We start from the raw sequence: 16,053 nt of genomic DNA, 5'->3' as shown, positions 1-16,053 counted from the left end.
TGATGGTGACTCTTGAATGAGTTTCAATCGAGTGTCTGTTAAAAGAACTACTCACTGTCTGATGTTTTGATAGATTGTCTGAGTCAGGCAGTCAACGAGTTGTTTAACTTGATTGGCTGAGAGGCTGTTGTAGTCCACTCCCTGCGTGGGTAGATCTGGTAGATCGGCTGCGGCTATCTGAGCCATGATCTGATGCTGGAGTGATTCTGCTTGAGTCTGGGTGTCCTCTGGGTTGCCTGCATTGGCTGTATCATCTAGAGAAAATGTAACGATAATAATACACAGGTCTTATCATTATGTGAAACGCCCATTAGAAGCAGTGTCGACAAATTTGGGTTGGTACTCACCAGTTTCGATAAAAGCAGTTTTCAACATGATTTTTCTTATCTAATTAAAAAGTTCATGAGGTGTACACATTGTGGTATAGAGTTTACTGACACAAATACCAATACAAATCTCACAGGTTCTTGTTTAAGTATTGGGAAACAGTGTTAAATAATATCTTGCAAGCAAAATTGATTGATTAAAATCGACCGAATAATATATCTTGAGAAATCGAATAAGATATGACTTTCTTTGTGCTCTTCAGCATTTCCGTATTTACAGGCAGATTAACTGCTGATCCGTTAAGTTTAATGACCTACACATGTAAGTAATGACAGTGTTAACACACCCATTCACCTAAAAGGGTGTATTGTCTATAAAATTTGGTAGCCTGACTAAGAAATTTTTAAATGGAGGTTTCCTGTGATTTATATCTCCAAAGCAAGAGTATGCAGGGTCCCTCTCATATGCAATGTGCATCGTTTTGGTTGGTAACAATTCTTTTCTTCAGCAAGATTTGCCTGTCCTTGGCTTAGCAACTTTAAAAAGCTTGGGCCGAAAATTGATTGCGGTTTTAAGAAATTTGTGCAAAGTGAAAGAGGTATACCTGTTGAGCCTGGAGCTTCACTCCCATCCTGGGTGATTCCGCTTTCCTGGGTGTCTTGATCAGTCAGAGGGGGTGCATTCTCTGTGAAGCGGGTGCTGGCACTCACCCCTAATGGGCGTAAGGGGGAATGGTGACCTCCCACCTCGGTGGCACTATCCAAGTCCTTCATGAGCAATCACAAAAAAGGTAACATTATCGGAAAGCTCCACTAAAGAAAGAAGCTAGAAATGAAACATCCTTTTCATTTGGCAACTCACACCTGTTATCTTTATGTAATTCCTTTTCTAAACAGAAAACTTATTTTGTATTAGCAACTTCATTCCTGATAAATAACATAAGAAAAGGGTTGAAACTACCATTGAAAGAAAATGTGACAATGTATTTTCAATAAACAACTTGACTTTAAACCCCTTTTTCAACGTTTTTCAGTTTTATTCTCTCACATCTGTTGGTGTTTCTACTTTCACATCTTTTGGACCAGTATAGACTATGCTCAATTCAAATGTATAAACAAAAATTCTTTCTTCAAATTACCTAGATCAACAAACAAATAATTTTGATTGATCAAATCACATTTGTTTCTCTCCTTTAATTGGTTGATTTCTTTACCTCTCCGTCATCGCTGGCAATCTCCTCTTCTTGGTCTTCGCCGACGGCCTGATCAAACATCCAGAGGAAGAACGGCAACGAGAACTGGTACTCATGCTGCACACCCATCAGACTAGCAGTGATAGAGAATAGCATGGCGCCTCGCTTGGCTACGGGTACCAGCTCATCCCGGATGTTGTCAAGGGTTTCTAAGATACGCTCAGCCTCAACGAGCTTCACATAGACCTAAAGATGAGCACAGAATTCAAGACAATCTTAGAGACTACGGTTACAATAGCCCTATGTAGGACTCCTGTCTGTGCTGTACACAGATACAAGTTCTAGATATGACAGGAAGTCCAAAACTTGATGTGGCAATGGAAGTAAGTTTGGTGAGATTAGCTACTTACAAATAAGATTTGAATTATAGAGCTCTGAAAACGGAGTCCCAGAAACGATTTCTCGACTTCACTGTAGTATTTATGGAAAAGTGAAAAGCCTCCAGGACTTGTTACACTAACATACTTCAAGAATGTAGTGGCAGCACTTAAAGACTACCCAATTACATTTGCAAATAACATAATAAAAGAGGATAGAAAACAATGTTCTTGGTTCTCTCCTACGCCATGACGGTTTTTTATCCAGCCCCTCTGGTTTTCCTCCCTCCGAAAACATCAAACACTGGCTGGCTGCCATAGCACTCTCGCATGCCTGCGGTTTAAACACACTGTAGCTGCATGCATAACAATTTAGCTTCTCAGCTGCTAGTCAGGATAATACGTCTCACAAATTATTGTTATTAGGAACTCAGACAGGAAATTTAAATGGTGTTACCGCAAACTTATACGAGAATAAAACATACCTGGTCTTTATTATCCACAATAGCGGAGACGTAGTCAGTGTGAGCTGTGATGTCACCAGAGCAAACCTCCCCCTCTAGTGTCTGAAGTAACTGCTCCTCAAGGACCTGTTAGAATCAAAGACAGAGGGTGTTAATGAGGAAACAGTAGAATCAAGTTTTATCTTTAAAGACAGGATCATAGATTGTGTTTTCTCAACGAATGCTGATTTATACACCAATTAAAAAAAAAAATTTCCATCCCCTTAAGGTGATCCCCTGGCTGCCCGGGTTGTGTCATAAATAGTGGAGTGGTTTCCGGCGACACAGCAGTTTACGATTGTATGGCTTCTGACGTGCACCTCCGACAAAAGATATTGATAAAATAGGCTAGATAGCTCAGTTGGTAGAGCACTGGCACGTTAATCCGGAGGCCATTGGTTTGAGTCCCACTCTCGCGAATTACTCTTTGTTCAACCCCAAATCAAGTTATAATGAAACATACAATAAAATTCAAATGTGAAAATTTAGCTGAATATAGTGTCTATTTGCTGAGAAAACAGCAGAAATGCATGCTGTTTGTAACCAAAATGCACGATCAGTGACTTGCCATGAATGGTGTGAATAAAGATTGCCACATGAACTCCAATCCTCCAATCGTATGAAAAGAATTGACTTTGGTGATATATAAACATTGATAATTTACCGGGCAATGTAAACAAAATTTGGATCATTATTAGTCCCCTGACTATGACTAAAGCCTGGTTCATACTTCCTGCGAATGCGCTACGAATGTTGACGTCACAAATTCGCAACGAATAATTCGCAGCAGTTCAACTCCCCTCAACTCAAGTGCGAATATTGGTGCGAAGGGAGGGTTGTAACGTCAAATTCACGTCAAATTTTTTTTCGCATTCGCAGGAAGTATGAACCGGGCTTAAAGCCAGCTAGTGGAAAAGTTGAGACCAAATAAGAACCCACACGGCAGCAGTGAAGCTGATGACGATCCAATAAGCTAAAGAAGCCCCGGTAGTCATGGGAGTAGTAAAAAAGCAGGACAGGTCTTTTTAGAACTGAGAAATCTCCTGAATTCCGAAAATCTACTTCGCGGTAGTAGAATATAAAGCAACACAAAATCTACCTATCTACACAAAATCTATGTACAAAAAATCTACACAAAACCTACAAAAAAATTATTTTGTCTATAAAACAAAATCTACCTGGCAAGTAGATACACGCATGGTGTTACTGCAAACCAAATATTCTCATTTTCAAGACATGACAGAAAGGCGAAGTGTACCTGTAGTGTTGATCGATGCTGTCTTATCGCCCTCAGTACTTTACGACGCTCAGCGTAGAGGGCAGGAGACACCCTCCAGAACGCTCTGGCAAGCAGAGCTTCCTTCAATGCCTCCGGAGATGGGCTGTAGTTAATCAGTGTTGTGGTAGAGGCAATGCGGGGGGAGAACTGCGGGTTGGGTAGGGACGTTGTCATTGACACACAGAAGTTCTGGTGACCAAGGAGACGACGACCACAGTACTTGATGAGCCTTGCATCTGGGTGTTAGAAAGAGAAGGGGGAGGGGGAGGTGACTTTTGAATCAATTTTGTACCATGAAACTAAACCAAAACAAAAGTAAGCTGAGAAGATGTACACAAAGAAGTAAAATTATCTTATTTATTTATTTATTAATGTTTTTTTTTCTTTTCGTGCCGAACCAACTTCTGAATTAAGTACATGAAAAGTTTGATGTCTTAAACAATTAAGAGCAACTCGACGCCCTAGAAGTCGAAAAATCAACTTTTGCAGTTGTATGGAACGACTCTGGAGCGCCTTGGTTTCAGAAGTCGATCTTGCCATGAGTGGAGCTAATGTGAATGTTATGTTCGCCTGTCTGAAAACCAAACTTTGGGTCGACCTAGAGTCGCTCCTAATCTATGGTTCTGCGCAACTCTGGCTGAAATGGGTGTAAGTTTATGCCACTGCCAATACATACCTTCTGCTGTACTGCACTCATTGCCGTGGTTAGCATGGTGAATCAGAGGCATAACCATACTGTCCAGTCTCTCATCACAGTTCACTAGAACCAGTGGAAGGCCAGAGAGAATGGCCTTCTCAATCTGAACAACGATGGATGGATCAAACCTGCCAAATAATAACATCAAATAACTTTATTGTTACGACTTCTCTATTTGATAGATCATTTATTGGCCATGACATGAATCCGTACTCACTGTGAATAAACATGTATGTAATATAATTTACCTGTAGAAGTTTCAGCTTTATTAGTCGTCAAGTTTTTGAGAAAAAAGGGAAAATCACTGAGCAATCTTTTCAGGAGTGTCTCTTTTTACATGCTAAAATAATTTTAAAATGTACTCATTTCCCACAAAACTACAGCACCTCAGCAATTAATATTTAAAGGGAAGCTTTCTACCATATTTCAGTAATTCTTTAGCCTACGAGAAAGACTCTGCTAGGGTCAAAACATGAGGCCATTGCCTATTTTTTGCTTTTATACCACAGGTCTTTTAGGGTTGATGAGCAATTGCAACAGCTAATTCTTCTTTCTCACCCAAATATTACAATGGAAATGCTGCTTCCGAAAAAGAAATAACCTTGCCTTATCAAGATGAAATTCTAAGCCTTACTGAATGGACATAAAACAGTTATCAATTCAAACACTGGACACTATTGGTAATTGTCAAAGACTAGTCTTATCACTTGGTGTATCTCAACATGTGCATAAAATAACAAACTTGTGAAAATTTGAGCTCATTCGGTCGTCGAAGTTGCGAGATAATAGGTCTGAGGTCTCAAAATCAAAATCGTGGAAACTTACTTCTTTCTCGCAAACTACGTCACTTCAGAGGGAGCTGTTTCTCACAATGTTTTATACTATCAAACTCTCCCCATTACTCGTAATCAAGAAAGGTTTTATGATAATAACTATTTTGAGTAGTTACCAATAGTGTCCACTGCCTTTAATGTTTCATATTGCGACTTGAAATCTACTATAATATTAGTAATAATGCAAAATGTTTACAATGCGCACAAATCCATACAAAAAACCTGTTCATGGCGCATACAAAAAACCTGTTCATGGCGCATACATAACAAACATGACCATAAAAACAAAAGCAACATACATGTACATAGTATCATCAAGATGCAATCATATGATATGAATATACAGTAGGCATTTACACATGATCCTGATCATACACGCTTTGCATGAGATGTGTTTTCAACCTGTTTTTGGTAGCCTTGTCCAAGGCTCTTTCAGAAGCACCCCGCTATTAATTCATAGATTGACTTTATTGTACCAGGTTGAAATACCTTGAAAAACCATGTTTCGACCCTACGGTATCAAGTACTGTATATATGTATATACCCAGTACCGTAACAGTACAGCAGTTCTTTGTCAACGCTACCTGGTGAAATCAAAGCGGGGTGCTTGTATAGCCTTAGACAAGGCTAAAGTGATGGAGAAGTACGAATATGATAGAGAAGTGAGTTCCATAACCAGAAACCTCCGTCGCCATTGGACCTAAATGAGTATTCACTGTTATGTAACAATCAAGAACACATAAAAAAAAAATTAAAAATATGAAAACACGTTTAGTCACTGGTTGACATCAGAATCCAGAGTCTGTGTTTGTTCCATTGGACCTAAATGAGTATTCACTGTTATGTAACAATCAAGAACACATAAAAAAAAAATTAAAAATATGAAAACACGTTTAGTCACTGGTTGACATCAGAATCCAGAGTCTGTGTTTGTTCAATGAAAAAAGCTGCAAGGAAGACAGTTTATTAAAATACAAAAATTAATTTTTTTTTAAATTAAAATGAAAAAAATACATCGGTGGATTGTTTATACCTACCCGAGTTTATCCTCCATGCGACTGTACATGGGAGCATGCAAGGGGAAAAATGAGCTCAAAATGAATGGAAAATTATATTGCTACTATAAACTATTGGTGACTGCTTTACATGTATGTTCCGACACCCCTATGTTCCGACAAACATATAATCAAATGATCATCATTATACCTATTTCTTATTTCCTGCATTTGACAATAACGCATCAGTCTAGTTGGTGAGACACTGCTCTGGAATTGCAAGGGTCGTGGGTTTGAATCCCACCTGAGTAACATGCCTGTGATATTTTTACACAGGACTCGGGAAAGTACTGAGTATACAGTGCTAACACACATTGGTGTATGGGTAAAAACCAAAATTAATATTAATAACGCATCAATGCGCTTTAAATTGTGCCCTGGTCATTGGGCCAATAACAGTTTTTTATTCTTTCTCAGCTCCCTTGGGAGTATACAGCCTCGAGCTGCCATGGTGCTCCAAAGACTTTTTCAAACACAATATCAACGTCCACGTACTCATTTATACCTCTGGGTGAAGAGAAGCAATTAAGGGAATAAAAGGGTAGCGACTAGTTCTTTCATGGCCGTTTAAAACAGGCAGGGTCGAGTTGCCGTGTGATAAAGGCCCGAGCCGAAGGCAAGGCCTTTATCACACGGGAATTCGACCCTGCAAGGTTTTAAACGGCCGTGAAAGAACTAGTAGCTACCCTTTTATTCCCATTCATAAATGCCTTTTTGGTTAAAAGGCGTAATAAAGTAAGAAACTCAGTCAAATTGTTTCCGCTTGAGCTCTGTATGTTTCTACCAGGGTATGTACATGTGCGACGTCCGTATGTTGCATTGTTTTGACCACCTATTTACGACAGTGTCCGGTTCTGTTCATGCGCATGCGCGTATAGTCTCGGTGCAACACGATCTGGTTTTCCTTTCACACACAGTGCGGCCAACTCACCGACAGCGCCTGCATCGCCCGTAACAAGAAACATCTTGCACCAAGACTAGCGCGGTGTATCCGCTCACAACCAGTTATAAACACTGGTCATTATCAAAGGTTTAAACACCCCCACGTGACGCGCTCTCCACCAATAGGAATGGCGAAGCTGTCTGAGGTATTTATTAATAAAGTATAAAGCATCTTGCTCAAGGACACAAGTGTCACGACCGGGATTCAAACCCACATTCAGATGACTTCAAGACACTGGACACTATTGGTAATTGTCAAAGACTAGTCTTCACAGTTGGTGTATCTCAACAAATACATAACAAACCTGTGAAAATTTGCGCTCAGTAGGTCGTCGAAGTTGCGAGATATTAATGAAAGAAAAAACACCCTTGTCGCACTATGGTCACACGAAGTTGTGTGCTTTCAGATGCTTGATTTCGAGACCTCAAATTCTAAATCTGCGGTCTCAAAATCGAATTCGTGGAAAATGACTTCTTTCTCGAAAACTATGTTACTTCAGAGGGAGCCGTTTCTCACGATGTTTTATACTATCAACCTCTCCCCATTACTTGTAATCAAGAAAGGTTTTATGCTAATAATTATTTTGAGTAATTACCAATAGCACTGCCTTTAAGAACCCGAGTCCGATGCTCTAAACCACTCGGCCTCAACCCCTTGTGATCTAAACGTTAGGGTTAGGGCTAGAATTGGGATAAGGACAATACATTAGGGGTGTCGGAACATATATGTACCGGCAAATCATACAACGTAATGCTAAATAAAGATGAAATGTTAGGGTTTGCATTAGCAGTTGGTGAGTGAGGAATGGTTTGCTGTGACACAATAATTTAACCCTTTAGCATGTTTTGAAACCATGGTGGCGGGAAACGACTTGTACAAAAATGCCCATAGTGGTCGCAAATGGCTGCAAGATCTGATCCACTTCCATTAAATAAAAAAAAAATTTGTAGACAAATTCTTAAAAAATATTCAAACATTTGCCAAGATTTGAAGCTCACATGAAGCAATTTGCTTTGAAACAATTGATGTTTGAAACCAAATTATACCACCATATTTCTCTACTACACATTCGGAATTTGACTTCAGTAAGGACGCTATTTGTCCTCAAAAAATCACATCATTGTGTCACTGCAAAATTCTAGCCTCTACAAACAATACTGTCCATTATATTTTGTCTTGCACTGTTAAGTACGGAATTAAATATAATACGAAATGTTAATCTATTTTAGTTTAATATGTTAGTGCAAAGTAGGTGAACACACCTCAAACAAGCAAAAATGTATGTAGCAAATAGCAAACAGTGATTGCATTAACTTGTGCTGTGGTTTCAACTACAACTGACAACTCCCTCTGTACATCATTCCCAGAGTGGTTTATTGTCTCTCGCTTTTGTCTGAGAAAAATAAACGCGCTGCAAATCACCACAAGAATCGTAGTACACTCGCAGCACTCAATTTTTTATACTGTGTACAGTTGGCCATCATAAACAACGCTTGCAGTTGATTGGTTTCAAAAGGTCAACTTGCTGGAAATGGTACCAATAGTAGGAGGGTTGTTAAAACGGAAAACAAGAAATCATCTTCCTTCAAACATATATGAAGGTCATGATGAAAGGTCATCTATCAATAAGCCTTTTTGAGGTATGGCGGACACAATGCTACAACACTGTAAAGTTGTGGTAAATTTGTGCGTATTGACCATAGAAATAGAACGTGAAGTGCGCATTTTAGGCGACGCGGCGTTTACACGTAAACCTAATGACCACCAACATGTTGAGCTAGGCATCAGTCGCGGCGTGTGACGCGTGCGTATCCTTTCCGCCATACATGCTGACATGCTTTCTCTAAAATGAGCTGCAAAAAATAAAAAAAGTAAAAACAGTGTGGTATAAACCAAGTGCATAAGACAGCTTTTTGTGACATGAGTGCAGATGGCAAAACCTCTTGGTACTTTCTTAAGGAAATTCACACAACAAAGCACACACTTCACACACGTCTTACAATTCAAAAGTCTCTTTGGAATAAATAGTTATTTGCTGGTGACGCCTGCACAAGAAGAAAATGTAGCATTACTTGTTATTAACACTTAAATGGACAAAGTGAAAATCACTTCCTTAATTTGAATTTTCATATATTTGAATATGTATACATTCCCAAATTGGGTCATTAAATTTGATCTACTTTTACTCAAAACGAATAGGTTAAACTAAAATTCATGTCCTAAATTGACATTTTCCAATGATTCCCATGTTGATACATGAGCTATATTTCTAAAACTAAACAAAGTCTCTGTTTGGCTTTACTTTCCTGAACATTTTTTCACGAAAAAGACCATAGCGGCCACAACCACCTTGTACTAAATGTCCATAGCGGCTGCAAAGGGCCACCAGGTTTGACCTACTTCCATTCATATAAAAAGTTTTAAGTAAAGATCATGTTCAGATATGAAATTTTCTACTGTATCCCAATTAAAAAAAACATCTACATTTTCTGTCTCATGTTATTTCTGCTTCTAATGGGCAAGCCACAAATATGTTTAAATATTTAAAGACCACTGTAGTCACGTGGCAAGTGAAAGTAACAAACTTTGGCACACTAAAAAAGTTTTCAGTCTTTTATATTTTTGGATGTTAATTTTTGGATGCAAATTTTTATTGAGGTTAACCACACAAACACACACACAACATACCATCTGTTGAAATAAGACAACGTGGTCCAATAGAGAGGTAGCGTGTTAGAATGGAAAGAGATAAAACAAGCAAAAACAAGTTAGTAATAATAGTAAACATAAACGCAGATTTTGGAGACATGCCAATCCCACCCTGTTTAATATCAAGAGACAATGAACAACATACTGTAATGAAACCAAGGATGCCTCATAAGTGAACTTATCATAGGGTGCGTTCGTTTAGCTTCCATGGGTCGACCCCGGTCTGCCCCGATACATTCGAATAGCTTTGACAGGGCTCACCCGGGTCAGCCCCCAGTGCCTTGCTTGTGTGGAGTGGGTCACTTGGGGGTGACCTGAGGTCCATGCCGTCACCACGAGAGGGCGAGTGTGATCGTTCGTTTAGCTCTTGTCAGGGGCTCATCCGTGTGAGCACCGCGGGGTAGACCTAGGGAAGCTAAACGAACACACCCACTATAGCTTGCAAGCCTGAGGAAACCTGTAAAGAAGGGTGCTTGCTGTATGTGAACCAGAAACACCAGGATCAACACCCAACAATATTATTATTACATTATTTCTGGTAATGAAACCAAGAATGCCTCACAAGTAACTTAATCACTGAACTCACAAGCCTGAAGAAACCTGTAACCAATGTTCTTTCTTTCTATTAAAACCAGAAACCAGGAATAACCCCTACTCTTTCACAGTAAGTGTTCTGGGGTGGATTTCACAAAGAGTTAGGACTAGTCCTAACTTAGGAATAGTCCTAAGAGATATCAAAAACGTACAGCTAGTCCTAAGTTAGGACTAGTAACTCGTCCTAACTCGAAATAAGACTAGTCCTAACTCTTTGTGAAAGCCACCCCTGGGTTGTTTTACATGCACTACCCATCCTAGTACACAGAACCTATGGCTTATTGTCCCATTCAAAGGACAAGCAAAACGCATCTTGCTCAAGGAAACAAGTGCCAAGACCGGGACTCGAACCCACACTCAGCTGATCTGAAACATCAGAGCATGAGTCCAATGCCCTTAACCGTTCAGCCATGATACTCCACATGCCTAATCCCATAATAACAAGAAACAATAAATACTTATAAGGCCACATAATTAACAATCAGTTTGAAAATACAGTACTTTTTTTGTACTTGGCACTTCTACAAAACGCCAGCTGTTTTGCAGTAGCGCTGATTTGCTTCTTCAAAATGTCTTCACGTACCTGGTGTGCATATCGATATTGGTCAGCTTTCTCCGATGGATGACCTTTCGAAGCCAGCGCACTCCCTCCATATGGGGGTCAATCAGGAACGGAGGTCGTTGCCATGACGATTTCTGGATAGCAAGATTCTCCATATCTTGTAGACAGAGACCTGAAGGATAAGGAACAACACATTCATTGCTTCTATTGTGGTTTTTTTTGGCGTGGATTGTATGAGGGGTAAAAATTATGACTGGAATACGTGAGTAAGGGAATCAATGTGTGGTGAAGAGGTTTTCAACTAGTGGTTTAATCCCAACCAGGCCTGTTTCTTGATAATTTTACCGAGACGAAGTCTAGGTAAATTATCAAGAACCAGGCCACGGCGTGATGTTGCACAACTGTTTCAGCCGTTGCTCTCGACCAATAGGAATGAAGAAACTGTCTTATACGCACAGGTGCAAGCGCGCATGTCACGCCCATGTTATAACACTTTTTACTGGTGTTACATCATCCGTTCAAACAACACCTCGTTCAAACAACACCTCGTGATGCCCTCTCGACCAATCAGAATGGATAAACTGTCTTAGGTATTTATGAATATATATTTTAGGGATCATAGATTATTCCTTTTGAACATGCAATGGTTTTCCTGATACAGATGTTCTACATCAGGCAGGATTATTGTGCCCTAGAAGTTGGTGCTAAACAGAGACAGCTTCGATCAAATATGTAGCTCCTGTTCACCATACTTAATTGTGCCAAGAACAAGCCACGTCACTTTTGCTGATAGAGCCTTTTCAGCATTTGGAGCCAAACTCTGGAATAAACTTCCAAATTACATCAGGGACACAATATCCTTAAACATGTTCAAGTCACTTCTGAAAGCCTACACCATCAATGACTTTAATCTGTGCCTCAACGCCTTTAAGCAAACCTTTGATTTAGGCGCTTTATAAATTATTTATTCATGATTGATTGATTGAACTCCCATAATGTACAACGCTCACTCACCTTTGGTGATCCATTCTTGAAGGGCGCTCTCGCCCACCAGAAGTTTAATCAACGCCTGGACGTAACGCGTGAAGTCATTGCTGCTAATCTGTGGGAAGTTATCCACTGTATAGTTGTACTGACTCTCCGTTACTGTTTGAATATCTGGCGACCGGTACCCACCATTGATGTCTCCTGGTACCCCATTTCTTGGTGTATCTTGAACAGCTGTTCAAGAAAAAAAAAAAAAAAGTTATAGCATAATGAGGCCATCCCCACACCAACATTGTTAAAGAACAACTTAAAAAAAAACACTCAAACTAATTTGACTATTCATCCTTGTTTATTTTGTGCTATTATTTCAGGCGTGATATCTGGTTTTTGGGAGAGAGTAGGACAATTTTATTGAGTATAAAGGTTGACCCACAGTTACACAAAGTAAAGGCTTAAAGGCACTGGACACCTTTGGTAATTGTCAAAGACCAGTGTTCTTACTTGGTGTATCCTAACATAAATGCATAAAATAACAAATCTGTGAAACTTTAGACTCAATTTGTCATAGAAGTTGCAAGAAAATAATGAAAGAAAATACACCCTTGTTGCTCAAATTTGTGTGCTTTCAGATGCTTAATTAAAGGCTTCAGGCCTGAAGTCTTTTAATATTTTGAGCGAGAAATTACCTCTTTCTCAAAAACTACATTACTTCAGAGGGAGCCGTTTCTTACAATGTTTTATACTACCAACATCTCTCCATTGCTTGTTGCCAAGTAAGTTTTTATGCTAATAATTATTTTGAGTAAATACAATAGTGTCCAGCGAATACTGGTCTTTGACAATTACCTATGGTGTCCATGCCTTTAACGAGTACCAGCGCCAACCTTTGTCCAAGAAGAGTACAAAAATGTACATTGAATAATTACAACAAAATGAAAACAGTTAAAAACTGAAATACCGTTTTTATTTTGGGTTTCAGTCTCTGCAGCAATTTCTCCTTCTTCCAAGATTGTTTCATTTCGTTCTTCCACACCCCCTTCTTTCGCCTCCTCTTGCATCTCGACTCCGCCCACATTCTCATCGTCAAGCTCCCTTCGAATCTCTTGGGGCTGCTCTTGGGCATCCCTGGGCGTGTTCGCACCCCCGTCGTTACTTTGGACCGAGCTGATCACAGTGTTGGAGCGGGTGCGATTGGTGTGGATGGCCCATTCCACTATCCAGCCTGGGGGTTTGAAATCATTATTAATTGATATGTTACAACCTGGGCCAATTTCATAGAGCTGGTAAAACATAAATAATTGCTTAATACTTTTCTGCTAAGCACACATAAGCAGGATCAAGTCACAAATTGTACATGGCAAGGCAATGTAGCTGCTAACCCTAATCTGGTTAGCATAAAGTTTGCTGTGCTTAACTACTTTTTGTGCTTAAATAAACAAAGACTCAGTTAAGTATTCTAAATTTTGTATTCACTGTATCTACTTTGTGGTGAAGCACTCTCACCGTACCCTGGCTAAGCATAAAAGAGGTCACAAGAGGGCGCTATAACGACTCTACAGATGATCAAAACAAACTACCATCCTATTTTATACCTTTCATAGGGTCGACAGCATCGATCAGAAGTGGAACACCTCTCTCCTGAAGACACATTGGCCACTGAATGGTGAGCATGACTCGTCGGAACTTGGTATCGTAAGCTCCGAGGTAGGTAGCGAATGCCGCTGCCATGGCAACAGCGCCTGGGATGGCAAACTCTCGCTGCGGGAGCGACTGGCAGATCTGGATGCAGTGTTTGTGCTCCATCTCAAGAATCTAATCAGAACAGTGATGAATGGGTATCTACATTTAACACCAAGAAACAAAAACTATCCAATAGTGGTTAAACTACATTGCCTAGCAGTTGTCAACAGGGTTTCTCAGGAAGAATTAATTTTTTCTCCATCAAAGTGGCGGAAACTCTTATTGGAAACGCTCCCTTTTTCCCATTTGTATGGGATGAAAATGCTACAAACAGACCCGATCTGTGTGCACACTCGCATCCAAAACACTCCAGACCCCAACACGTCAAGCAGGTCCCTAGTATGATCCAAGTACAGCAATTTCGTTTGTAGTAAGTCCTTCTCGTTTTAAGTATCTTGCTACTCTGTCTACATGCAGGTAGGAGTAGTCCGCCAAAGTTTTTGAGCAGACCCGTCCGAGTCCGTCCATGAAGTTCGTAAACAGACCGTAACAAGTTACTACTATGTATACTTCGTTGCACACAGTTTCAGCCCTTTTGGCTACATTTTTTCAGAACGTAATGAGAACGAGTTCGGTGTGACCGGGGCTTTACCTCTTTGAATTTGTTGGCTGTCTGTAGCTCTCTACTCATCTTCTTAGACAGGTCCTCTTGATCGTTCTTGTCAACTGTTGCTTCTTCAAAACTCTGAGACAGGTCTGCAAGACGCATCTCAAGGGCCTTCAAGGCAATGGTAGAAAGAAAGATGAAGCGTAAGTCAAGTGTATTAAATAATACAACTAGATTCTTATATCATGCTTTATCAAAACCCCAGGGGTCTATCCAAGCGCTCTGTATTATTTCTTGCAAGGTATGTGGAGCTACATGTATGTTTTAAAGTACGATACCTATTCCTTCATAGCACCATGTAATGGTTTACAAGATGCTGTGGCACAATATGCTGCTGAACAGACTAGGGACACTGGGGCGAACCCCTTCTCTTTTATGTCTTTACAATAAGCGCAACGGCTTTACGTCCCATCTGAATAACGCAGCAATATTGGTTTAGCGTCTTGCTTAAAGACACAAGTAAGTGTCACAACCTGCAATCAAACCCCAACTCTGCTGATCAGAAACACCAGAGTTTGATTCCGGTGCTCTAACCTGCTCAGGATCGACATGCAAAAACACCTTTTTCACATTAAAACTTGGAGGTTTCTTTTTTCTTTTCTTTTAAAAGAGTGAAAATACTCCGGATGAAGCGTCTATAAATAAACAATGTATCTCACACCTTTTTCAGACAGGCGCTACAGAGTTGCGCCGAACCAAATTCTGAATTAAGTACATGAAAAGTTTGACATCGGAAACAGTTAGGAGCGACTGCACGTGTAGAAGTAGAAAGATCGACTGTTCAGTTGCTCGGAACTACTCTGAAGCGCTTTGTTTTCAGACGTCGATGCCAAGCCAATATGTTATGTTGAGGTCTCCTGTCTGAAACCAATAATTATTTGAATCGACCTAGAGTTGCTCCTAATCTATTAATCTATTTGGTTCGGGGCGACTCTGGCAGGCCTGAGGTGTTACCTTCTTCTTATTCTCTAGCGTCGACAATCGATGCTCGGCTTCTTCCACCGCTGCGGTCGTCTCTTCAACCTTAGCATGGAGAGGCTTCACCTTGGAGATCATCAAACGATGGTATCTGTAAGACCAGAATAAGAGGTTAGCCAAACTCAGTGCCTTTAAACTCCAACAAATCACTACCTATTCCAGCTCCAAAACCCATTTGAAAACTGATTTGTGTGCTTAACGATACTCTATGCAATCTGGCTTCAGCGTCTCTCCTGCGCCAGGAGTGTCTTTTAGACAGACATGGCGCATTATAAATTGCCACTATTATTATTATTATTATTATTTAATGACCAGAGTACTTCAATGTTAACACACCCACTGGTGAAAAGGTTGTATAGTTTCCGTATTTTGTGGAGAACCTCGACAAACCTTTATAGAGCTTTACCGTTATGAAACACTTCCTTACCTGACTACTCCTCGGACCCATTTACAGAGTGAAGCTGCAGCCAGGTTGTTGGTTTTCCTCTGCATGTTCTGAGGCTGAAATGAAGCCTTCTTGAGGTACGGTTCTACAAGGTTCAACGTACTCTCTGGAAGCTCACTGTCGTCGAATAACATCAGCTCCTCTAGGAATCTGAAAAGGAGGCAAATAGTTTGGAAAAAATTATCAAAATAGTCTCCTGACAAATGAGCAAGCTACATGTTGAGA

At 40.1% G+C, this 16,053-nt stretch overlaps 1 protein-coding gene across 1 annotated transcript in view; it reads right to left on the bottom strand.

Annotated features, from left to right (window-relative positions):
• Positions 1-16,053, bottom strand: part of LOC117301820 (dynein beta chain, flagellar outer arm-like) — a 106,591-nt gene that overhangs the window by 17,562 nt on the left and 72,976 nt on the right. Inside the window, exons 62-74 of the mRNA XM_033785820.1 lie at positions 15,811-15,978; positions 15,360-15,474; positions 14,391-14,516; positions 13,651-13,870; positions 13,017-13,280; positions 12,086-12,292; positions 11,093-11,243; positions 4,355-4,503; positions 3,658-3,914; positions 2,382-2,486; positions 1,541-1,765; positions 932-1,094; positions 56-254 (exon numbers count right to left, since the gene is read on the bottom strand). Coding sequence (XP_033641711.1) covers positions 56-254; positions 932-1,094; positions 1,541-1,765; positions 2,382-2,486; positions 3,658-3,914; positions 4,355-4,503; positions 11,093-11,243; positions 12,086-12,292; positions 13,017-13,280; positions 13,651-13,870; positions 14,391-14,516; positions 15,360-15,474; positions 15,811-15,978 — 2,349 coding nt within the window. The remainder of the gene's footprint in view (positions 1-55; positions 255-931; positions 1,095-1,540; positions 1,766-2,381; positions 2,487-3,657; positions 3,915-4,354; positions 4,504-11,092; positions 11,244-12,085; positions 12,293-13,016; positions 13,281-13,650; positions 13,871-14,390; positions 14,517-15,359; positions 15,475-15,810; positions 15,979-16,053) is intronic.

Source organism: Asterias rubens, chromosome 17 (genome assembly GCF_902459465.1).
Source record: "Asterias rubens chromosome 17, eAstRub1.3, whole genome shotgun sequence".
In the NCBI taxonomy this organism is placed as follows: domain Eukaryota; kingdom Metazoa; phylum Echinodermata; class Asteroidea; order Forcipulatida; family Asteriidae; genus Asterias; species Asterias rubens.
Note: the sequence above shows the minus strand (reverse complement) of the source record. Positions and strands in the feature narration are given on the sequence as shown.